Source organism: Petaurus breviceps, unplaced genomic scaffold, assembly GCF_028583685.1.
Source record: "Petaurus breviceps papuanus isolate PSGF00001 unplaced genomic scaffold, PetGlider_PUasm1.0 90617, whole genome shotgun sequence".
NCBI lineage: Eukaryota > Metazoa > Chordata > Mammalia > Diprotodontia > Petauridae > Petaurus > Petaurus breviceps.
In genome coordinates, this window is record NW_027187287.1 from 575782 (window position 1) to 601978 (window position 26197).

General features: G+C 38.1%; 1 protein-coding gene across 2 annotated transcripts; it reads left to right on the top strand.

Moving 5' to 3' along the window:
- The first annotated feature begins 1369 nt into the window (after positions 1-1369).
- Positions 1370-26197, top strand: POLG2 (DNA polymerase gamma 2, accessory subunit). Of its 2 annotated transcripts, XM_069063960.1 has the most exons (8): positions 1375-2261; positions 4102-4228; positions 4935-5040; positions 12280-12453; positions 17158-17298; positions 18594-18674; positions 22314-22414; positions 24779-26197. In XM_069063960.1, the coding sequence occupies exons 1-8, from the start codon at positions 1706-1708 to the stop codon at positions 24942-24944; spliced, it is 1452 nt and encodes a 483-aa protein (XP_068920061.1). In that variant the 5' UTR covers positions 1375-1705; the 3' UTR covers positions 24945-26197. The 2 variants fall into 2 exon arrangements, with proteins under 2 accessions (XP_068920063.1, XP_068920061.1); XM_069063962.1 differs by lacking the exon at positions 17158-17298 and having other exon boundaries at positions 1370-2261.

Below are 26197 nucleotides of genomic sequence, written 5' to 3' on the forward strand. Positions count from 1 at the left end.
ATTTATGATTCCTAATGGAGTAGGCCCTGCTGAAATGCTGAATGCATCCTTGTTGGTCTTTTCTAGTTACCTAGGCAAAAGTTATTAAAAATTGTTCCAATGAGATTGAATACCTGCCACTTAATGGGAGCATGTGCTGCCCTGTAATGTTTACCCTCACAGGTACGTTGCACATTGTAGATAACCCCAGTAAGCAGATTTTTCAAATGCTTGCCTTTGTGTGCCCCACTCCTTTGCCTCTCTCCTTACCCTATACTGAAATCTTTATTACATTATTCCATTGCTTAGTCAACCAACATTCCCTTGAACCTTGCTTGGTTTTCAAGACCTATAATTGTGGTCCATCCTTACCTTTTTTTGGTAATATTCCCCAGTATGCAGATGTTAGTTGTAGAGTAGACTATAGTGTTGATGGCTGATTGCAGGTTTCCTTTACTTTTGAATTTCATTCTTTTTAAGGACCATCTCAAAGTCCCCGTTTTCTTCTAAAAAGATTTTCCTAACTACTACAGTTATGCTCCTTGATCAGAACCTGAAGATTGTAAATTTGCAGGAAGGTAGGGAGCATAACATGCTTTTTGTATCTGTTTCCCAAAGCTCTTTACATTCCAGAAATATGCAGTCAATAACTTCCACAATATTTTCAGTGGTCACCCCAGCAAGAAGGAATTATTTTTGCTTTTACTTTCATAGCACTTTTGCCCCTCCAGGTACTTAGTTAAAATTGGTCTTCGTGCCCATTTTTGTTGTGATTGTAAATGAGAGGACAAAAAGGCAAGTTTGTACAGAACTGTATCTTACATAAAGTGTTTTACAAAACAACGGCTTGATAAATTTTAACATTTTTGGTTGATTGCAAAATTTTATAGCTAGGAGACTGCAGAAGCAGTTGGCTCCTCAAATCTCTGCCCTCAGTCTAGTTCAAGTTGAAGGATCCCATTTTAGAAACATGTCTTTGCTAATAGGGTTTAAAAAAAAACAACTGAATTATGTTTATATCATGTTGGTTAATCCAAGGCAGCTTAAAGCTACCTGGGAGATAGGTTGCTAGCAGGTGGCTTGAACTGCAAATTAGCGTCCCCCTTCCCCCCCCAGGAGGGCTCACATTCATTATCCAGTAAAGTCCCTTGGGTGGCTATGCCCTGGCAGTCGTTAGCTTTTTACATGATGACTATTTTTATACCCAATATTTTCATGTGTTGTACTTAATATCTTTGTTAATATATAGTTTATAGAATATGATAATATAATAGTTTACATTTTTCGTTTAAAAAGCCATTTCCGGGCCTGTGCGGGAATACTGAGTTTGGAGGGCGGGGCTGAGGTAGGAGCAGCGGAAGTGACTACAACGCCCTGGGAGGAAAAGACGGTGGGAGGAGCTGCTTGAAAATGGAACCTCACAAGAATAGATAATTCGGAGGGGGGAGCGGTAGAGGACGGAAGCTCTGCGGGCGGGGCCGAGGGTGGAGTAGCCAAAGCTGGAACAGCCGGGGTGGAGCTCAGTCCCCAAGACAATTACAGGCTTTGAAAGGCAAACATCACGCTATTTTAGACTAGGTGGTCAGAAAGCTACGGTGCACGTCGCGAGGATACGTGACGGCCTCCTTACGTTGAGACTTAGGGATGCTGGTCTCATGCGCGCCTGCGCACCATCGACTCCCAAATGGTTGTGGCGGTTTATTGAGAACTCGGCTTCTAGTGTGAAATGACTTCAGCTACCGTAGTTGGGGTCTCCTGCAGGATTTGGGGTCGCTCGCAGTCCAGGCTTTGGGTTCCCCTAGAGGTGGGTGGATGGGCGAGGCAGAGGAAGAGAAGACTACAGCAGAGGACCTATGTGAAGCCTCCCGAGGGTGGCGACGACCACTCACCTGCGCCCGGGTCGGGAGCCGAGGGGAGCGAGGCCCTTTTGGACATCTGTCAGAGGAGGCATTTCCTGGTGGGGACCCAGCAGCCTCTTGGAAGGGACTCCCGCCGGAGCGGCCACCACCCCAGCTTCGGCCCTCTCGGCGTGGGGCTCAGGAAGAACCTGGCCTCACAGTGGTGGTCCTCGGTGGCTGCGTTCAGGGAGCATATCTTCCCGATGGACACCCCGCACCACGAGCCTTGGTCTGCCGGGCTTGGGGACCGAGGCTTCTGCTTAGCTCCCGCCGACGCGCTCTGGTCAGTCTTGCAAGACGAAGCACTAACTAAGGAGCAGCTGATCACCTCTCTTGAGAGCATGTTAAAAACTTCTGGGACGCTACGGGAGAACCTCTATCACGGTATGCTTGGCATTTTCATGCTTGCAAGTAGAGCTCCCAGAAAAACACCCAAGGTCGTTTTGCTTGACTTTTTTTTTTTAATTCCAGTGTCCCCTTTTTATTCATAAGTAAGGAAAAGAAAATTATCCGATGTGTGGGGCCGTATTTTTGAGCGCTGCTGACGAATGTACAGGTTAAGTTTTCAGTTTTTGTGTCGGATATCTATCAGTGATATGCTGGCATTTACCTGAACTCTTCAGGAAGCCGGCTAATAAATTCTTACATCCTCACTTACAGTACAAGAATCTCAATTTTTAAAAAGACCATTTCCCTCTTCCCAGAGAACCATCCCACTGTGGACACGCGTTTAAAAGAATATCGGGATTATGGCTGTGCAGTGAGCTTCAGTAGAACCCGCTTATAAAGCCAAGAAAAAAGATTCAGCCTATGCTTTGAATGTTGTTACCTTTATATATTTTGCGAAATACTCAAAATTATTTCCAAGGGAGGCATATTTGTTACCTGCCTTTAACTAAAGAAAAGTGGTTTTGTTGACCCAGTTAGTAAACAGCCCTGCTAGGTGCCAGACATGTGGGGCGGGGGGGGGGGGAGCCGCGGCGTGAGGGCTGGGAGCAGGGAAGGTACCCAAATGCTGGGGGCATGGTGGAAAAATAAGACAAGTCCCAAAGTACTGCAACCAGGTGTGAAGTGAGATGTTCTGAGCTGAGCTCTCATCTTAAATGGAAGTTCATGGCCTCACCCTCCATTCATAGGGGCTGAGAATGGTGATGAGGCGTGGAGTACCAAGGCTGATGAGGTTTTCAGGATAAAGAGCTTTCTGGGGTATGGTGGGAAAGTCAGAGAGGTCCCAAAGTAGTGTAACTAGGTGAGAATGAAGGTTAACTTGAATTGTACTTCAGAATAAAAATGTGTTTTCCTAAATTAAAAATCCAGGCAACATCATTTCCAGGTTTCTGTGAAGTTAAAATAAGCAGAACCAAGTTTTTAAAAGTGGAGCTTTTCTTTTGCATGTGGTAACATTTGCAATAATTGTAAGACTGCAAAGATGGAGCATAGTGAAGTGGATAGTATACTGTATTTGATATTACATTTCAAATATGTCACCATCGGTATGTCACAACTTCACCGAGCCTCAGTTTCCTCATCTGCAAAATGGTGCTACCTATACTTCTGGAGATTGTTAAAAGGTTCAAATGAGATGTTGTGTGTAAAGCACTTGGCACACGTTCTAGTGCTATCTAAATGTTGGTTGTTTATTATGACCCAATACTGATAGGATTTGTGATGCTTAGGAAATCTATAAAGACTTGTTTTTTTTCTTTTTGAAGTGGGGAAGGCAGGGCAATTGGGATTAAGTGACTTGCCCAAAGTCTCAAGGCGGATTTAGAACTCAGGTCCTCATGACTCCAAGGCACGTGCTCTATTCACTGTGCCACCTAGCCGCCCCCAATATAGAGACTTTTTTATTGAGTTTAAATCGCAGCTAACTAATATGACATCAATGCTAATGATATCCTAGTTGGTTGGGAATGCTTTGATGCCTCATCAGAAAAAAAATTAATGTGAATAGAAAAGTGAAAATTCTGAATTGGATCATCAACCTTAAATGGAATCTTCTAAAACTATTGATTTAAAATGTTTTGGTAATTATTAAATAACATGGAAGCTACTAATGAAAAGAAACTGAACCAAGGATTAATTTGTTCTTAAGGATGCTTTGCCATCATTGGTACTATTTATATTGTGCTAAAATTAGGATACTGGGGACATACATAGATTTGTAAGGCAGGTTAAGCTATGGAACATAAATTATAAAGATGAATGGCTTATATTTTGACAGGTGCATTGAAACACTATGTTAATTGTCTGGATCTGGTAAACAAGAGGCTGCCTTATGGTCTTGCTCAGATTGGAGTTTGTTTTCAAGACGTTCCTGATATTGGGCATACATGTGACAACATTAAAAGGTATAAATTCGGCTAAGCAATTATTAGTGGGTAAGATATATGCTCTCCCTCCCAACCCTCAAGAAATGTCCTGTTAGGTTGAAAAGACATGTGCAAAAGAATCTAATACAAAGTAGAATGTTACTAGTACCTAAGACATATACAGACAAAATATTGAGAGTTTAGAGATGGGGAGTTCAACAGGGAAGACTTCATAGAAGAGGGAGCATTTGAGGTGGGTGGCAAAAGATAAGAAGAATAGGGGTGGCCAGGTAGCACAGCGAGTAAGAGCACCAGCTCCAGTGTCAGGATTGACCTGGAGATCGAATCCTGGGCTCAGACACTTAGCACCCACCCAGAAATACCTGGCCGTGTAACCTTGATCAAGTTACTTAACCCCGATTTAAAAAAAAAAAAAAAGATAAGAAGGATCTCCACTGGTAGGGATTAGGAGGAGGAAGAGCTGCTTTGTTGAATTGCTTGAAAGAGAGGCAGAACAGTAGGTGTGTTCCAAGGACCATGAGTAGCCCCCATCTGACTAGAGTATAGATTATTTGGCTAGATTATTTGGAGCTGAGAGTAACGTAAAGTAAAGCTGGAAAAGTAAGTTGGCACCTAAATGTTTGTGAACCTTCATTTTTTTATTTGACATAGACTTTGTGAAAACAAATAATTATGGTTTTGCTCCCTGATTTTAAAGGCATTCCTGACCTTTCTGTTTTTAAAGAATGGGGGAAAGGACCATGTCTTCTCTGGTGTGGTTTACTTCTGCAAGAACAGCAGGCCAGTGGCTTGATTTTTGGTTGCGACATCGACTTTTGTGGTGGAGAAAGGTAATTTTTTTTACATTTATTTTATCCCCAATTACATTTAAAAACAATTTTTAACATCCTTTTTTTTTTTTTTAACATTTTGAGTTCTAAATTCTATCCCTCCCTTCCTCTTCTCCGCCCTCCCTAAGACGGTAAGCAATCTGATATAGGTTATACTTGTGCAATCATATAAAACATTTCACTTTAATCATTTTGTACAAGAAGACTTGAAAAAGAAAGACAAAAATAGTATGCTTCAGTCTGTTTTCAAACAACATCAATTCTTTCTCTGGAGGCAGATTAAGTATACTTCATCATTAATCCTTTGGGATTTTCTTGGATCATTGTATTGCTGAGAATAATTAAGTTATTCACAATTGTTTGTTTCACAGTATTGCTGTTACTGTGTGCAGTGTTCTGGTTCTGCCTAGTTCATTTTGCATCAGTTCATGGACGTCTCTCTGAAATCATCCTGCTTTATCATTTCTTATAGCACAGTAATACTCCATTACTATCATATACCAGCACTTGTTTAGCTATTCCCCAGTTGATGAGCATCTCCTCAATTTCTAATTCTTAGCTACCATAAAAAGAGCTGTTATAAATATTTTTGTACAAAGAAGTCCTTTCCTCCTTTATTTTTTTTTATATATTGGAATACAGACCCAGCAGTGGTATTGCTGGATCAAAGGGTATGCATAGTTTTATAGCCCTTCGGGCATAGTTCTAAATTCGTCCTCAGAATGCATTAGTGTCCCAGTTTTTCCCCCATCCCCTCCAACATTTATCATTTTCCTTTTTTGTCATAGTAGCCAGTCTGATAGGTGTGAGATGGTGGGAGAAAGATATTTTGGTAGACACCTTGAATTTAAAACATTTTTTTTTTAAATTAAGTGGAAGCAATGTAATAATATAATAGAAATGGGCTTATGTTCAATAGGGACAGGTTCAAATTCTCGATCACAGATAACCTTCATATCTATAAAAAAAACTATTTTGACATGTCCAGATTTATGAATGAAATAAACTTTTTTTGAATATTGCTTATAGTTTAATTATTTGTGTAACAGGTTGATTTCAAGAATTGATATTTCCAGTGATAGTCCATGCAAAAAAGGTGACTGATTTCTAACCATCTGTTATTTTTAATGTTAAAAGTTGTAGAATTGTTGCCTGTAAAGCCTGTTTCAAATGTTGATTTTTTTTTCTTAACATATAGTAATATATAGGTAATGTAGGTGAAAATGAAAACAACAAATGTCATACAATGAAGAATTCTGTATAAAAGTTTTTTCTATAACAGTAATACTTAATGATCATTAGAAGCTTTCAATGGCTGCCTATTACATACAGTATGAAATTTAAAGTCTAAACTTCCTAACCTGATGTAAGCAGCTCTCCTGAGGAATGCTTCTGTTTGACAAAGTAACACAATCAAGACAGAATGCTTGTCTCTGACAAAGTAACACCAACACAGAATAACAGATAGAGTGCTGACATCCTTTCTCTCTCAGTTCTGCTTGGTCCAGGCTCATGATTGAGTTTTTTCTGCTCTGCTCCTTCCTGTTCCACTCTTGGCAAGTTCTTCCCACTTTGAGGGCTCCATGTGATGATGTTAGGCTTATTAAGGGCAGGAAAGGTCCCCAAACTCCCTTAGGCTTATTAAAGGCAACACAGTGTATAGTTTCCAACAGACTTGAAATAATCAGAGGCGAGGCTCAAAGGCACTTGAATAGCTGAAACAAGGAGCGAAGTACTATTCCTTTGGTTGCCATTTCATCTGACTGCAGAGAGGTCATGAAGCATGAGGACTGAGTAAAAGGCCATTAGATTTGGCAATTAAGAAATCATTCTTACTTTGGAAAGAGCAGTTTTAGTTGAATGATGAAGTTGGAAGCCAAACAGTAGACATTAAGAGATTAAGAAGGAACAGTGGAGGCACTTATTGTAAGCACCTGTCTCAAAAAATTTATCGACAAAAGGGAGAAGACATGGGACAATGACTGATGGCCACAGTTGTATCAGTGAAGGTTTTTTGAGAACAGAGTCATGGGCTTGTTTTGTAAGCAGTAGGGAAGCAACCTAGAATAGGGAGAGATTAAAGATTAGTGAGAGAATGTGATGATATAGGAGGTAAGCTCCTGGTGAAGACAGGATGGAATAGGATCACTTGAGCCCATGAAGGGGGGGTTAGCCTTGACAAAGAGAAAGTCTACATTGTAATAGTAATTTAAAGATCCCCCTGTATTGGCTTGGTTTTTGGATTGATTGTGTTAAAACCCAGAGCTTGTGAATCCCACTTGTGGGATAGACTTGTTGACATGAAAAGAGAGGGCTGAACTGGGAGGAGCTGGTGACGTGAATTTAGAGAGGCACAAGCAGAGGGAGAGGCAGAAGAATTTTTTGGAAGCAGCATCGTGGAGGCAAAGAGATGGAGAGGATTGCTTAAGGCCAGTTTGAGCTGCCCAGGACTTTTGAGAGTTGCCACCCAGAGCTGCCAAAGACAAGGCTGTGATGGCAGTACTTTGTCTGTCTGTTTTGATGTTGTTTTGCCAGATTTGTCCATTGGTGAAGGACAGTGCTGTTGTTTTTTAGAGGTCCTGGAACCTTGCTGTTGGTTCAGAGCTCCTGAGACTGTTCTGCAGATAGAGTGAATTAATGAGGACACTGGCAATGTATCTTGTGGCCTTGCTAAGCTTTGTCTCCCCAGGAACAAAGATTGCTGAGAACTTGCCTTGGGTCAAGATGATGAAAAGACCTCTCTTTGGTTATTAAATGCTATGCTTAAGCTTGTAACTCTGGGGTAGATGGCCTTTTCAGTTGTGATCCAGGGGTAGGAAACTTTTGACTCTTTTGCTCTGTGACTATGACCAAATGAATGTACTTTGTTTATGATTGGAAACTAATCTCCATTTGAGAAGAGGGACTTTGTGATTGACTAAATAAATGTAATGTCCAGGGGTGGAGTAGTACTTAGAAATTATTGAATTACACTTGGTGAATGCTGTATTTTGAATTATGCTATATTTTGATTTTCTCTGTTCTTAATTTGTCACTGAATAAAATGGAGAGCAGCTATGCTGGTATTTTGAACCTTGGGAAGTAGCCTTTGCTTGGCATTACATACATCTCCATGTGAGACCAGTGAAGGAGTACGGAAGGCATCAGAATGGTTCAAGGTGAGGGAGCTCTTGTTGAATGGACTCAACTTTTTTCAGTGAAATATGAAGCTAAGAGGTTGCAATGGGAGGTTTGAAGTGGCATGAAAAGGTTGGAAAAGTCTCTGTGATTAGTGGGATAGTAAATTTTATTAGGGATGTATAAAAGGATTGCCTTGCTGCAATAAGGCTCAGTTAAATGTAACATAAATTTATAGTTGACCAGTCAGGATGGTCTATTGATTTCCTCCAACTCCATTCAGTAGAACATAAATAGAAGCCAGAAGAGTAGATAGATGGTAAGACTAATCCAAGGTTGAGGTTTGGCAAGAAATGATTGATGGTAGTGGGGTTGAGGAGCACAAGAGACTTGAGTGTAAGTAATAGTAGAGTTGAACTGGTTCACTAAGGGGTCAAGATAGGGAAGGGAGGTGAGTGTAGCCAATATAGCAGTGATGGCCTGGGGAAAAAACCTGAGGGTAAGAGGGATTGTCATGAGAGTGAAGAAGAAGGTTAGAGGTGGCAAATCCATGGGATTCCTAAAGATTATGATCAGGTAAGGTAATTTTAGAGTTCATGAACAAAAAAATAGAACGTTTGTAGGTGATGGAAAGATCAAGGGTATGAACAGCTTTGTATTTAGATGAAGTGGAACAGGTCATGGGAACTAAGTACATTGAAGAACTAAGTATATTTGAAGGAACATCAGTATGTATGATGACATGTCTGTAGCAGCAAGCACCCCAAGCGTCCTCAGGGTTTGCTGCCACCACAGGTTCTTATCTGCTTTGATAAAGGAAAGCAACTCAAAATGGGTTAACAAGCTTACTTTAATCAGTCAAACATATATCGTTTACCTAGTTCAGGGGAAAGAGGTCAGCACCCCGAACTTCAAAGTATACAGGCAGAATTATCAAGACAGAAACAGATCAAGTAGACAGCTTTCCAAACTGTCCAGCCATTACATCCATACCCAATCAACATCTGGGTTTTTCGGGGGGGGGGCTCCAGATAATGGCTTCCCAGAATCCAGATCAAATCACAGAACACTTCTCAAAGTGAGCCCCCCAAAACAAAGCCTCACATCAGGGCTTATATAGCCTTCTCCTGGCTCAGAGAATGTAACAACCTTCTGGACCCACTGGCCAATCAAGAAGTATGTACTGAAAAACAAGCCTCCCACCCCAGTCTTCAGGTGCGCTTTAGCCTAGGGGCAGGGAAGATCTTTCAAATTTGCATTCCCATTACAGTGTCCTAGTAAGAAAGCATGATTTGGAGTGGAGAGAGACTTAACCAGGCAATGAACTCATTGAGGAAGGAGAATAATAGGGACTTTATTAGATAATGGTCACTAGGATCTGTACTGGGTGGCAAATTTAGACAACTTGAACATTAAAGGAGAAGTTGCTGAATAATAGTGACAGAGTTCAGAAGTGGCAGTGAGGAACAATGAGTATCCCAACTCTTCCACCATGACCAGTGAATAGGGGATATGAGTGAAAGTACAGCCAGTACTGGAAAAGACTGGCCAGCCATACATTGTCATTAGGTAGGAGGCAGATCTGAGTGCCAGAAGATGGCAGGAAGTGAGAAAAGAAAAGACTTAATTAAGCTGAAAACAAGTTTGTTTTCAGGAATCCAGAGGGTACAGTTGAAGGGGTGGTCATATCTAGAGTGGGATATAGAATGAGGGAGTTAGGATAGGAAACAGTGTTTGTATCTCAGCAACCAGGGGTTCAGAATCACTGGGTTGGGAAGAACATTAGTGGGTGGGAATATGCTAAACATTGAGAAATAGTCAATAGTTGGAGAGAGGTCAGTTGAGGAAGGCAAGTGATTCAAGGCAAGTTGTTTAAAGTCCAGCCTTTTGACAAGTGTTAAGTGGTGATATGTTGTGGGAGTCCCACTTCACTTCAGGTACAGTCAGATTTATGTCTTATTCCTCCCCTCTCTATGACATTTTCCCTTTCTATTGGTTATACCCAGCTTCTATTGGTTCCTCTGTATTCTGCTGTATTCCACTACTATCCTGAACTTATTCTACCACCCCAAAGACAAGGGGGAAATTGAAAGGCTTTTCACCATTTCTCTCTGTTCCTAATTAGTACATAACCCAAATCCCTGTTTTTTATCCTTTCTTCTCCCCATCTAAGAAGGTGCAATGCACAAATTTTTTTTTAAGGAAATCAAACTACAGAAATACCTCTTACACACTTTGTATTCATGGCCTTGTCTAGCTCTAAATGCATAAAAACAAAACTTTTCATTTCATAGTTTTTCATTCTTTGAAAGAGCAATTTCTACATAACTTCTTAGAGAATGGTACTAAGGTTTTTTTTATTATTTTTTTGGAAGACCTCTATATGATTTCTAGGTTTTCTCTTCACATCCTACCTTCAAATTCAGTATTTTTGTTTTGTAGGACTTTGAAGTATTCCTGTAATTTTTTTTTTGTTCACTTAGTTTACCTTCTGCATTTTTACATTTCAATTCTGTCATAATCTTTTTATGAGAATCTTAATTTCAAATTTCTGTAGTCTCTGGTTATACTTGTTGATTTGTTTCTTGAGAATTCCTTATTTTCTGTCCTTATTTCTTTGATATCTTAGAGTTGCTAGGGATGCTAGAATACTTTCTGTGGGTTGCCAGAATGGGACAAGACTTGAAACTAAGTCTTCCTGACTCTTAAAACCAGCTTTTATCCACCAACTACATCACGTGCTTCTCCATGATTATCATGTGTTGAAAAGGTGCTAATCTGCACTGGTATAGTGAATTTCTTCCTTAGGAATTCCCAAGAAAAATTGAGGACCAGGCACATTACAGAAAAACACTTCTTTGATATTTTCACAGAATTCTTTTCTCTTCTGAATCACTCAGTCGAATTGTCGATTTTTAAGTACCTACCATGTAGTGAGTACAGCTAGGGCCTGGTTTCTATTAGGGGAGATAATATGTATATTCAAAATAAATACAAGATTTAGAGAGGGATAGCACCATGATGGAGGTTCTTGGAGTTTCTCTACTATTGTTTCAAAGGCTCTTGCTGAATTTGTTGTGCTAGCTCCATCTTACACAGCAGATTTTCCACTTGGTTTCCTTGTTGTGATCTTTTCTCTGAAGGTGTGCTTATTTCTGCTCTTCTGTCAGCGTTTGCCTGTCTGCTGACTTTTCTTCGGTATCCTTGCCAAAAATGTGCTTATTATGCCTGATCTTTTCTCTCTCAGACCACCAGGGTTGGATAAAGTCTGTTACCTTCAGGAAAAGAGGGTAGTTATTTGGGACACTGCCAGAGAGAAACACTGCATAGATGAATGAAAACATTTGTTAAGCAGTGTGCAAAAACATTTTGCTAGGCACTGGAAGTGTTTATAAGAAAAGTAGGAGATAGTAGGGCATAATCTTCACTTTTACCAGTTCTGCTCATCTGGTTTCTATCATTGATCATTTCCCAACAATTCTCCACCCCACACCCCCAATCTTTATACCATCCTTGAGAGATAATCTTGATGAGGTAGGGTGTTGCATTGAAGTTGGTTCTCTGCCTTCTTCTACTGTTTGTTTCTTCCTGTGCTCTTAGTCAACTCTTAATTACTTTTTTGGTCTCTTTTCTTTTTCTTCTTCACATGCTTCCCCACTCCTCCACAGCTACCACTTTTCTTCTGTGGTTTTGGGTCTGACCCAAATCATGGGTGTCAGTTCTTGGAAGTGCGTTTTGTCTGACACTGTCAGCTCCTAACACCAAAAGTTGGGTGACTAAAATTATTTAGTTTTCACAAAGGTTGCCAGGCTACTGTATTCCAGTTTGGAGATTGTGGGAGTGCCTAGAATGATGGGCTAGTGAGTTGAACTTAGTTACTTTTTCTGTAAGAATTACCTTTTAGTGGGTCTGTTAGCTTCTTGCCTTTGGTGGGTTTTCCGAATTTGTTTTTTTTTTTTTTAACTTAAACTATTTGGTGTGGTGGTAGTAAGCAACCCTTTTAGGAAACCAATTACTTCTGGATCTTCCAAGAGTTATTCTAAATTTTTATTGGGGCTAAATTAGCATTCATTCACCTTGATAAAACAACAAAACATTAACATTTGAACTTTTCTTTTTTAGTTTGCAGTAAATCCATCCAACTTCAGTAGCAGCGACTGTCAAAATGAAGAGGGACGTAAAGGAAGCAAGCTGTTCTACAGTTTTCCCTGGGGAAAAGAGCCAGTAGAAACACTCTGGAATCTTGGAGACTGTGAACTTTTACAGTTGTATTCTGGAGACAAATCTAAATTACATGTAGGTTGATTTACTTTGTCTTGACTATACATTTTCTCAATAATAACCTGAGTGGGGGTGATCCTAAAGTATTATGGTGACTTATATGTACTTTGGGATAAGCAGGAAAGAGAAGTAATGGGAGTTGAACTGAGTGGCAAGGGTTTTCAAAGGTAGTCAAATGGAGAACATTTATTAAGTACCTACTTTGTGGAAGGCAGTTTTCTAGTGACAGTAAAAGACGAAGTCAGACACTCACCTTGCTGGAAAGCAGAGAGAGTGCCCAGAGATTTATAGAAGACAGCAACAAGGGTTTGAACAGGGACAGAGTAAAACTTGAAAAGAGGTTGTTGAGTAATAGTAGAGGGAAGCTCTGAAAGTGACATTGAACAGGGAGTATAACAGTCCTTCCTCTTGGCCCTGTGTTCCAGGGATAGAAAGAGCAGCCAGCTTCATAATAGGTGCCGAGAGAGAAGATATTTTCAGGAAAAAAATAGATTGCCATGAACCGCAGAAAATGGAAGGAATGTAAAAGGAAGAGGTATAGAACAAAAAGGACTTTAGCAATAAAGAAAGATTAGGAAGCTAATAGGAAGGCTAGGACTAAGTTGTATTGAGATGTGAGTAAGGGAAGAAATAGTAGGGGAAAGGAGTTTCTGCCTAGACAGAAGGTGATTCTAAGGTATAAGGATTAGAAGAATAGGAGTTTGCTAGCATCTTTCTTCAACTCCAGTCTTGCATCACCAAATAGACCTACTGGACATTTCTAACTCAGTGTCTCATAAGGATCTCAAACTTAACATGTCCAAAACAGAGCTCATTATCTTTATCCTTGACCCTCAAATTCACCTTACTGGTTTTTTGGTTTTTTTGAGGGCACTGCCATGCCTCCTCTCACCTAGACCTCTGTGACTCCTCACTCTCAACCTAATCAGTTGTCAGGTCTTGTCTGTTCTATCTCCCCAGTGGCTCTTGAATCTGTTCCTTACTCTTCATGCTCATAGCCAATAGGCTGGTTCAAACCCTTATCACCTTTCAGTTGGACTATCGAAAGCTTCCTAGTAACTCTCCTTTCTAATCCATCTTCCACATAGCTGCCAAAGTGCTGAAGTACAGGTTTGACTTGGTTGTATTGGTGGTTCCCTGTTACCTCTAGGATCAAATACAAACTCTTTAAAGCACTGTATAAGCACTTTATAACTTGGTTCTAGTGCACTACCTTTCCAGCCTTGTTGTATATTGCTCTCCTTCACTTCTGGATGTTCTTCATATACGTCACTCCATCTCCAGTCTCTGTGCCTTTATGGAGGCCATTCATCCATATCTGTAATGCTTTGCCACCTCACTTCCACTTCTGCAGTCCCTAGTTTCCTTTAAACCTTAATTCAAACATCACCTCCTGAAGTTTTTCCTGATCCCCACCCTCTGTACTTTAGTGTCTTCCCAGCAAAAGCTACCTTGTATTTATTGTATGCATATTTTATATGAGAGGCATCTGGTGGATAGAGAGCTGGCATCAGAATCAGGAAGACCTTGGTTATAGTCTGGCATCTGACACACTGGCTGTGTAACTCTGAACGAGTGGAGAACATTTAACCTTAAAACCTCTCAGTGTCCTAAGTAACTCTAGTTTAAAGACTATAAGTTGCAAAATAAGTATCAGTCTGGATGCTCCCATCCCAGATTTTGGACATATTTGTATACATGTTGTCTCTCTTGATGCTGTATGTTTGAGGACAGATACTTGAATCTTTATATTGCCTATTCCCTAGCATGGTTCCTGGTATAAGGGCTCTTCCTCCATTTCTGGGATGCACTTCCACCTTAATGTCACTTCCACAATTCCTAGTTCTTTTCAAACCTCGTTTCAGAAATCACCTGCATAAGGCCTCTGCTCATAGACATTTTGTAGTAGTGATAATAAATAATAAATGTTTATTGATGGACTTATGGAAAGTACCTGGTATAGAGAAGCATGTTGGCTCTAAGGGTTGTCTAGGGTATGCAAATTCCTTTTCAGAGCATGACTCTGAGGTGAATTGGAAATAGATCAGCTGTTATAAATAGTGACTAACTTTTGGGTGCTTATTTTCCAAGGCACTGGGCTGGGTGTTAGGAAACCTAAGGAACAAATATGACACAAACCCCTTCCCCCAAAGAGTTTATTAGGGCAGGTACAGAACAAGTGTTGCCTTCCTTACTGATCTGATAATCCCAGGGAGCTTTTGTCAGGTTGATTCCCAGGTGTCCTTCATGGGATTGGGTCCCCAGACCAGGTGACCCAATGGGAACTATTGCGAAGGAGACCAGGCTAAGGGCCAGGCTGAAGACAACTATGGACCTTAAAAAAGGGACCAAGAGAAAGCAGGATCAGCCAAGGGGTGAGAAGAAAGAAGCCCCATAGATTCATACTCAGTATCTAGCATAAATGAGCCTTGGTTGCTCCAGTTCAGTTCCCATTTTGTACTTTGTAATCATTAAATTTATTTATTTATTTATTTTTTAAGCAATCGGGGTTAAGTAACTTGCTCAAGGTTACACGGCCAGTTATTTCTGGGTGTGGTGCTGAGTATCTGAGCCCGGGATTCAATCTCCAGGTCATCCCAACACTGGAGCCGGTGTTCTTACTCGCTGAGCCACCTGGCCGCCCCTAAGCAATTGGGGTTAAGTAACTTGCTCAAGGTTACACAGCCAGGTGTTTCGGGGTGGGTGCTAAGTGTCTGAGCCTGGGATTCGATCTCCAGGTCAATCCTGACACTGGAGCCGGTGCTCTTACTCGCTGTGCTACCTGGCCGCCCCCATTAAATTTATTTTTAAAATAAAAAGGAGATTTAGGATTGTCTTTAGAATTATGCACTATTTTGATCTGAGTACCTATGCTTTGTAGAAGTGTTCCTTCATTCCACTAGCATTTATTAAGCATATACTGTTTGGCCCTGGAGGATATAAAAACAAATAATGGACTCTACACTCAAAGATCTTGAAACAAAAGAGAAGTTGGAATACAGAAATAGAAGAAACAAATTAAGTCAATTCAAGTCAGTTTATGTTACTCAGATTATTGTATAGCATGTAGTGGATGTTATTCTTTCTTTTCCTATCCGCTATTCTGATACTTCTTTGAAGGGCAAAAGTGCAACATTTTTGATTTGCTGCCCTATTTCTTTGTATCTTTCAGAAGTTAAAAAAAAACCCTCCTATGGAAAAAAGGAAATCACTGAAGACTTTTTATAGACTAGAGTATATTCACTGGATAAATTTAAAAGGAAGCAGGTTACTTTAGGTAAAAAAAAAAGTCATTGCTATCCCTCCCCCCCAACCCCACAAAACTTCTTTGATCCATCCTTTTTTTTTTTTTTTTAGATTTCTTAACTCAGTGTCAGAGCTGCATAACTAGGTATTAGACTTTTAATTACTTATTGTGGCTAGGGATATCTTTTATCATCAGAAGGACCAAGGCGTCAACTGACACAAAAATACTATAATTTTACTTTGAAATAAATATTATCCTACTTTCTATTTTATTTAATGCCTTAGGAATTAAAAGGCACTGTTATCAATTGATGCAGCTTGGTCTCCTTTGAGTTATTCTTTAAATTCTGTCCCTTCTAGTGTTAAAAGGGCCAAAAAAAAAAAAAGACAGATTAGTTTCCTTATTGTCAACTTTGCTCTTTCTTGAAATTACTGTCATTGTTTCTTGTAGTTATAAAATTTCAATACTAGTGACTCATGATTAGTTTGAGATATGCTACAAAAATATTAGGTATAATTGTAGTTAGTAAGATCTTTCGAAAGTTTGTCCCCATTTGATTATTTTGTTTTATTTATATTATTATTCTGTTTTAATCTAGTTGTGTCAGGATTCACCCAAAATAATATAAAGACATCATTTAACAGTGCTTTTTGATTAACATCTGAGTATGTTTCTGGAAGGATCATTGTAGAAAATATTGAAAACAGGAATCAACAGGTTGTGCAGTAAAAATAACAAGGTATAGTAAATCTTCTGTTATAGTGTGGTAGTCTGATGTTACAGCTAATGCAGTTTTCACAAATACCATATTCTGAGCAGACTGACAGGTTTCAAAGAATTGGAATACTATAGAATACCCAACATTAAAACTATACTTAACAATTTATTCTTTCTTTGATTCAGAAAAAAGTACAAGATCTTCCAATATCTTCAAGTCATTATTTTGAAAATGAATTATAATGCTGTAGTGTTGATTGATAGAAGTGTTAGTTTAATAGTATTCTGTTTAATGAAATGCCACATAACTGAAAGTTCATTATATTTACATTGCTTTATATGTTTTCAATAATTATAATTTACAGTAGCAGGTTACAATAATATGAAAATGTAAGTTTATAATTATACGAATAGAGAATTAATCCTAGGACTATAAGTGAGACATAGGAAGATTTTCTCCAGAGTAATTAGCTTGTGAAACTGCCAGATGATTTGATGCTATAGGGAAAGAAATGAGGAAGAGGAAGGATAGTGGCAAAATTGCTAATTTGAATAAAGAAACTTTAAAGATTTCCAAAGATGCAAATTTTAATATTTTAGGTGACTGGTTTTTCCTCTCAGATAAAGCTGAGTTATTTGCTAATAAAAGAACCCAATCACTTAATAGTATCACAGTTGTACCAAACAAAGGAATTTAAAGTGAAAGACATTTTTTAGTTTTTCTGACAAATGTATATTCTTTTTTTTCTGTGAAGGGCCGAGATGGAAGAAAAATGGTGGTTCCTCAAGTTCTTTCTGTGAGTGGAGATCTAGATCAAGGAGCATTAGCTTATCTCTATGATTCCCTTCAGCTAACAGATAAATCCTTTATAGGAAAGAAGGATCTTCAGAGAAAGGTACTTTGGGAGACATGGGAAGTTTGTTCATAGGAGACCTTGAGGAAATTAAAATTATATACATTTTTTCATTTTAAAAGTTTGTGGCAACAATTTCTGACATGAAAAAGTTTACTTTTTATAGATTTCTTTTGGTACCAAAGAACTTCAAAATTTTTCGTGGTCTGTTCTGAGTGTAAAAGTGAACTTCCTGTGATAGTATAGAAGAGGGCTTCTTAACTGTATGATTATATTTCCTGACTTGTTTAACCTGAAGATTAGCAGCCGCAATACCTGTATAGGTTCCTGAATATTTCCAGAAGATAGGTTCCAGCCATATGGGCTGCTGGGTATTTCCAGAAGATAGGTTCTACCCAGACCTGATCAGTTGACTGCAGTGTCAACAACCTTGCATGAAACAGGACCAAGTTGGCAGTAGTGACTTCTCTAGTTTCAGACCTAGTGGCCAGTCAAAGGCCAAGATAAAGGTTAAAAAGTGGTGAGTTAGCAAGTGTCTACAGCTCATCCAAGAAGCAGAAGCATGAAGACTACTAGAAAAACTGCATCTTTGCCTGCTTTAGGTAGTGAGACTCTAAATTTTGATTGAGGGCCTGGCAGTATTCCTCTGTTTAAATGTTGTATGCTAACAGTGCACTGTTTTGTTTTTCTACATTAAGGGTAAAGTGTACATTCAGACCATATTTTTATGACTTTGTATATGCAGATTTTGTTTAAAAGTATTGATATTTATATAAATATATATTTTCCTATAGTTTGGTGATCTTTTTTTGTATTGTAGAATCCATGGATGAGAATGGATAATTTAAATAATGAATCCTTATACTCTTCACAATTAGATTAATTTTTAGTTCCTTCCAGCTCTTAGAGAATAACTTTACCAGAAGGTCCAACCACTGATTTTATAGATGAGGAAATTGAAATCATGAAAGAGGTAAAGTAATTTGCTCAAGGTCACACAGCAAAATAGTAGCAAAGTAGCTTGTGTACCATTTCTCTTAAAGTATGATGATCTTGGTGGTCTAATAGGAAGCATTATTTTTTAAATATCTGTGCAGAATTATTTCCAGTTACACTAAATGTTAATTCTTCTACCTTTTGTCACATATCTCATCATGAGGCCTCCAATGGAAATATTTGTGCTAGTTTCAAGTTAGTTCACAGTGTTTATGTTGCAACTTTAAACTAGTTTCCATTCTTGACTAAAAAGTCTTAATTGTTGAATATTCTCTACATTTATGTGGGTATTTCTTATGTTGTATTTGATCAACAATTACTTTTCTCTTTAATTGTATTAGGTACTTAAACTTCACCCTTGTTTAGCTCCAATCAAGGTGGCTTTGGATATGGGGAGAGGACCAACAGTGGAGCTGAGACAGGTTTGTTATTAACATATCTTTTAATTTCATCATTATAACATAATTATGCCCATACTTTCAACAACAATCAAAAACCCAACTCTTTTAAGAGTTAGCTTTAATTTAGTTACTGTAATGAAACTTAAATTTATTATTATTTTTTTATTATTTAAAAAAATTTTTTTTATTCATCACTTAACTTTGTAGTGAACTAGTAAATATTGGCATTACTGGAACAGGCTATTTTAATAAAGGTAAATGTAATTTAATTTCATTCAGCAAGCATTATTGTCTACTCTGCTGAGCACTGTTTTAGACTCTGGGGACACAAAGACAAAAATGAAGAGTCCCAGACCTCAAGTACCTTATGTTTTACCCCAATTTCTTTCCCTGCCCTCCTCCCCACCAATAATGTGTAATCAAATTTCTGGGTGTTTACAAGAATTAGCCATCCTTTATTAACCAAAATGGTTTTGATTATATACTTAGGTGTGAATTATTATTCCTCTTTATCACTTGCTGGGTAAAGCTAAGGTGTTAAATCTATCTTTTAATTTTGATTTCCTGTCTCTCTGTCTTAACTATTAAACCATTTAAGAAGAATCAAGATGGTCTCATCCCAGTTTTGCCTGTAGGGTAAACTATCATTTTAATATGTTAAAGAACAAAGACAAGACTCTTTCTCATCCTAATTATAGCACTGCACTGAGAAAGTAGTGTGAAGGTTAGCATTTCCAAAAGTACTTGTTCAACAGATACAGTTCAGAACAATCAAAGACCAGTCTGTAGTTAGGCTTATGGTTTACAGAATTTTAGAGTTGAAATGGAACTTGAAGATCATAAACTCTTGTTGCAGAGACAAAGAAACTAATCTTATCCTTAAAAGGATATCTTCAGTTGATCCTTAGGAAAAGGCTGCTAATAATTTGTTAATCAAACATTTAAGTAAAATAGATGAAATCAAACTTGCAATAGCCATGTGGAAGGCTTTCTGCTAGATACTAACATTCAGAGATAAAAGCCAAAGATTTTGCCTTCATATATGAAAATCATAGATTTTAGATTACTATAAGTCAAGCTTCCATAAAGGCTCTTTTCCTTTCTCTTTTTCTTCCTCCAGCTGACCAAAGAAATTTTTGTAATAAATTTTTTTGGTGGTGGTTTTTGTTATTTATTTGTCTATGGATAATTTACTAAAATTATTTCCCAGCTTTTTACCTAACTGCTTAGCAATATGAGAAGTCGATCAGCAAATATCTATTGAGCTCCTACTATGTGTGAGGCTCTGTACTGGGACTAGAGACAAAGTACAAAATAAAGGAATTTATATCAAATAATAGAATATGTACAACACAACATATACATTTATTTGGGATATGTGTGTGTGTGATACACACAAATTAAATATAATTCAGGGAGGGAATTCCTGCTTAGAAGAGCAGGAAAGGATTTGTGTAGAAAGTGACATTAAAACTGTGTCTTGGAAGGAGTAAGGGATTCTTTCACAGAGAGGTTGAAAGATAGTGCCTTCCATGCAGATATGGTGAGATGTGAATTTGGCTTAACTGTGTAAGGGGTGGGTGGATAGAGCACTGGGCTTAGAATAAGGAAGACTCATCTTCTTGAGTTCATATCTAGCCTCAGACACTTACTAGCTGTGTGACCTTGAGCAAGTACTTAACCCTGTTTGCCTCAGCTTCCTCATCTATAAAATGAGCTGGAGGAAGAAATGGCAAAACATTCCAATATCTTTGCCAAGAAAATACCAAATGAGGTCACAAAGAGACAGACTTAACAACTTAGCGACAAAAAGAGACAATGGAGTAACTGGAATAAGGGGATGGCATGGTCAAATTTTAAGGAAAATCGTTTGGCTAGCTCTGTGGAGGATGGTTTAAGGTGGGGAGAACCTTGGAGCAGGAGACCAGCTGGGAGACTATTGCATTGTTCAGGTGAATGATATGCACAAAAATATGCACATCATCACTTGTATGTGAAACTAACTTTATAAGTTTTCTTTTTTTTTTTTGGAAGGGGGAAGGTAGGGCAGTCGGGGTTGTGACTTGCCCAAGGTCACATGGCTTAGTTGGGGGTGTGTGAGAGTGTGTGTGTGTGTGTGTGTGTGTGTGTGTGTGTGTGTGTATGTGTATGTGTTTTAAGTGTCTGAGGTCAGATTTGAACTCATGTCCTTCTGACTCCAGGGTAGGTGCTCTATTCACTGTGCCACTTAGCCGCCCCATAAGTTTTATTTTCAACATTAATTTTTGTCCATTCAGAAATTAGGTAAGCCTTTCTTTAAGGCACCATGAATAGAAAAAAAGAAAAACAGCCCTACCATCAAGTACATTACATTCTCCTAGGGGATAAAACATATCATAAGTAAGTAATAGAGAGTATATATCGTGTTTCCCTGATAATAAGACCTATCCCGAAAATAAGCCCTCCCCTTACTGTGTAAGATTCCTCTAAAATAAGCCCTCCCCCGAAAATAAGCCCTATTGAGATTGCTACTGTAGTGTACCGTCTCCCCCCCCCCGATGAAACGCACGCCGCGCTCTGAGCTGCATCCAATCAGAGCTGCAGCAGTGAGCGCGTCATCCTGTTCTTCCCCAGTGATTTGCTTGCTGGCGCCATTGAGACCAGTGCCGCGGAGGAGAGCTGAGGCAGGACAACATAAGCCCTCCCCTGAAAATAAACCCTCTGGTGTTTTTCTTTCCAAAAAAATTAATAAGACAGTGTCTTATTATTGTAGAAACACGGTACTAGCTGATACAGAAGAAGTAGAGGGACAATGTATATACTTGGGTGCAGATCAAGTAAAGCCAGTTGAAGTAGGAGGCATCTGAGCTGAGCTTTGAAGATAGCTAGGGATTCTGTGAGGCAGAGCTGAGGAGGAAGTGTTTCACATGTGTAGTTAAGGAAGTACAATGTTGCCTATGCAGGAAGGGTGGTAATATGAAATCAGGCTGGAAAAGTAGGTGCTTAGGCTTGAATATCTTTTTGCTAATAGATGTAAAATATGTATAATAGTTGCATTTGTAAAGAAAGTACTTTGTAAACCTTTTCAAGCACTATATAAATCTGAATTGTTATTCAACAATAAATAACACATGGTATTTGTTATTCAGTAGGTGACAAGTTGATAGAGGAGATAAGGCACTTTGAAAAATAATTTCAGCACAATAAGCTTAGTGCACTCACCAGGATACTAAAAACCTTAAAATTAGTTCCCTTGGGGCTCAGCAAGAGCCTGTGAACGTGTTTAAGCATAAGCTAGTTTAAAAATAGTTGGATACTTCTTTCCCAACCACAAGGACAGGTGTTAATATCTGATAAAAAGGAAATTTTTTTTTGTACAAGGTTAACATGATTTTGATAATGAAGATGAAGTTAGACACAGCTTATATTTATGTATAGCTTCTTGTTACTTGTTATAGGTGATAAAGGTTTTTTTTCTTCTTGTAAAGCTTCCTTTTATTTGTAATTTTCCTTTGCCTTACACCTCTCTTAGTTGAAACTAGTTGATAAGAGCTTATTTATAATGCCTATTACTTTGAATATGAGAAATTGTTTATACATTGTTGTTCATGATGAGAAACTGTTCATACGCTGTTATTCATATTTTATGATGTTCCAAGACTTTGTGGGTTTTGCCCCTAGGTTTGTCAAGGACTGTTTAATGAATTACTAGAAAGTGGAATTTCTGTGTGGCCTGGGTATTTGGAAACCATGCAGTCTTCGATGGAACAACTTTATTTAAAGTAAGGAAAAAAAGTCCCTAGTAATTAAAAACTTAAGCACTTATTATGCATCTACTCTATACTGAACACTGTTACGTGCTAGAGGTAATAGATTAAATAAGACACAGCAGCTCCCAATCTAGTAGGGAGATGAAGACTCATAGAAAATGATGCATGAAAAATATGAAATAAGAATGTTGTTCTAAAGTAACCACAATTATTTAGTGATAGTTCATTGCAGAATAAAATTCCTGGAGTCATAGATTGTTAGAGCTGAAAAGTACTTTAGAGGTCATCTATTCCAGCACCTTCACTTTACAGATATAAATGTTGTATGGTATCAGTCATGGTGAACTGTCTTCAGACTCAGGAAGACCTACCTAGGTTCAAGTTTTACTTCTGACACTTAGTGGTTGTGACCTCAGTGAACAAGTCACCCAACCTCTCCTGGTTGCTTGCCCCCAGGCAACCATGACTATCAGTTGGCCAAAAGTTGCTGATCTGTAGTGGAAGAAGTTGTTTGTTCACTGAAAATTCTCTAGTCCAGTACAGTTGCATATTGGGCCCAACACATTATACATCCACACACAACATGTGAAGTGATATTGTTAATTTTCTCTTTTGTTGTGCAGGCAACAGATTTATAATTGGAGATTTAGTTACTGAATTCACATTTAGCAATTGCATTCCAGGTTGATCAGTTTTATTGTGCCTGCCAGATCTCAGGTGGAGAGAACTATACAGCCTTGATTTAGTTTGCTCATATATCACTTTACCACTTCAGTTCCATTCATTTGCATAAAGAAGATCCTGACTTTTTTGTATACTATTTTCAAGGCTGACTTCCTGTTAGCTTACAGGATACACAGCTTGTAAATAGGAACATGGAAAAATAGATTTCTGCACATATTTCCTCTTCCATAGAATGAGTTGGAGCACTTTAAAAAGTTCCCCCCAAGTCTTTTCCAACTTTAAAATTCTGTGATCTTGTGACTCCTGTAAGCATATTTGGATTGCATCTGTTTGTTATATAGTCACTTTTCTAGGATATGGACAGATAAATAAGTCAGTTTAATAGCAGGATAGCTCAAGTTTTAGAATTGGGAGAGACCTGGGTTCAGATGCTGCATCTGACACTATGTGTGGGACCACAGGCAAGTTACTTTCTGAGTCTGTTTCCTCATCTGAAAAATGGGGATGATGATAACTATTAAATGTAGCATCTTATTCAAGGGTGTCACTGTGAAGGTGAAATTAAAATAAAGAGTGTTTTACAAGCCTCTAAATTAAATTTCAGCTACTAAGTGCTAAGATAAGCCTGATTTCTTTATGAAGACTTAGAAACATTAGGACTTTATTATGTAATATTGTTTACTGTAAAGCAGAATTCAGCATGGTGCTGGACTTGGACTTCATCAAAGAGAATTTATCAAAGCATTAAAAGGACCTGTTGTAGCAAGCACCCTAGCAAAGTGCTAGCACTTTGATTTGCTTTTCTAAAGGAAAGACAATTTTAAAGAGGTCAACTTTTACTTTGATTACAGATAAATAGAAAGAAGTATCCAAGAAAGAATCCAACAGACAAGGCTCTAAATGTCTGAACAACTACCAAATACCAAAATTAGCTTAGTACCAAAAGGTGTGAAAGTTTTACTTTAGGCAAGTTTCTCCCCCAATAGACTCTGTGCAACTCGGGATGTATCACAGTTATGAACTGAGCCAAAGCAGGAAGACATTTGATTGAAATACCTGTGTACTTTCAGATCTGGGAACTTGGCTCTTGTTCTAGGGGAAAAGGGGACACATGAAATCACATAGGCTTGTTATAGATGAGGAAGATCTTCCTATTTCATTAACATTACAGGGCCTCTTTTTTTTCCTCTAGTATTTTTTTTTTTAATTTGCTTTTTTGGAGAGAGGAAGGCAGGGCAATTGGGGTTAAGTGACTTGCCCAAGGTCACACAGCTAGTAAGTGTTAACTCAGGTCCTCCTGACTCCTGCTGCCACCTAGCCACCCCATTCCTCTAGTATTTTATTTTTCCTCAATTACATGTAAAAATACTTTTTAACATTCATATTCAAAACTTTGAGTTCCAAATTCTCTTCCTCCCTCCCTCCCTACCCCACCTCATTGAGAATGCAAGCAATTTGATATAGGTTATACATGTGTAAAAAGGGTTTCCTTTTGAGTCAACCTCATAGCATCTTTGCCTACTTTCCTTTCTCAATTATATTCAGTAATTTCTAAAATTGTATTATTCTTTGGACCAGTTTCCAAACTCTGCTCTTTTGCTTTTCAATTTCCTCAGACTCTGAAAGAATCTGAACTGATTGGACTAAAAATACAATATTTACGCTTGTATTTGATTTTACCTTTTTTTACAGGTATGATGAAATGAGTATACTCTTTACTCTTTTGGTAACCGAAACTACTTTGGAGAATGGGTTAATACATTTGAGAAGTAGAGACACCACAATGAAGGAGCTGATGCACATATCCAAAGTAAAGGACTTTTTAATCATGTATATTACAGCTGCCAAAAATGTATAGATAGTAATAGCTTAATACATATTTTTGTCATTTGAATTAGATATCTTCCTCATGTTATTTCAGATATGTGTCCTGCTTCATTTTTGAAATAGAATTTTTTCTTTATCTATTATGAAGGTGCTTTATTTGGTTCATTTTTTTGTAACACAGCTCAAATTTTGTATGATTCTAACTGGCTAAACTACACTACCTACATTGTCAGAGTATACAGTACTAGTAATTAATTTTTTTTCCAGCTGTCTGAACAAAGTAATACAACCACCAAACACACCATAAGACAAGGAGAGCACCATCATCTGAGTAATGGGGGGAGAGGGGAGGGGGCTCTTAACTACTTAACTATTCAGAGTCCTCTCCAGGGAATCAGAATTTGAAAATCAGACTTCTTAATGATTTTGATAAGTCATGTTTGATATTCGAAATGATATCTGAAATATTGACAAGAATTTCAAGTTAATATTAGAAACGCTAAGAATTGTTTGAAAGATCTAATTTGTAGCAATTTCTGATTCTATAGACATATGTATGAATAGCTTTGCTAAAGATTCCAAATTAGAAAAAGAATTTTTGAGGAAAGGAATGATTTCCTTTCAAGAAAATGGGGTGAGAGGATTGAAGAGAGCCAGACTTCTTGCATACTACTCAAAGTACAAACAGAAATTCCAGAGAGAGAATAGCCCACCAGACCACTTTAAGGATAGAATATTCAACCAAAGTAGATAATGTTCAGAATAAAAGCACCAATTTGGTAACAAATTCCACAATATTAGGCAGTTAAAGTTACCAGAAGCAAAACATAAAGTGTCAGGCATTGAGAGAGACAGAAATTAAACAACAATCAGTATGCAAGAAATTCACAAGACAAAATATTGGAGCTAGTAGGGGAAAAAATCATAACAGACTAGCTAAGGAAGAAATAGTTTGGTCTTAATAAACCCAAGAACAGAAATTACTGAAAAAGTGGCTTACTTTTTGACAGAAACTACTTGAATAAACTGAAGCAATTTGGCTGAAATTTGGTTTAGACCAGCATCATAATACCACAAATTTAACATGCCACAAACTCAAAATATATATATAAAAATTGTACTCCAAGAATAATTAATGAAGGTACCTTTGATAACTGGCAAAGAGGAGAATTATCTAATTATCTATAGAAAGGATGGGAACACCATAAAAGAAAATAGATTTTCAGTTACATAAATTAAGAAGCTGTTGCACAAATAAAATTGCTAATTCTCTAAACTCTAAAA

What these genes read in the sequence shown, in the direction of transcription:
- POLG2 (XM_069063960.1), top strand. Translation starts at nt 1,706, where the DNA reads ATGACTTCAGCTACCGTAGTTGGGGTCTCCTGCAGGATTTGGGGTCGC. An exon ending in ACATGTGACAACATTAAAAG is followed by an intron (nt 4,229 to 4,934) that starts GTATAAATTCGG and finishes CTGTTTTTAAAG; the next exon opens with AATGGGGGAAAGGACCATGT. An exon ending in GAGACAAATCTAAATTACAT is followed by an intron (nt 12,454 to 17,157) that starts GTAGGTTGATTT and finishes TTTTCTGTGAAG; the next exon opens with GGCCGAGATGGAAGAAAAAT.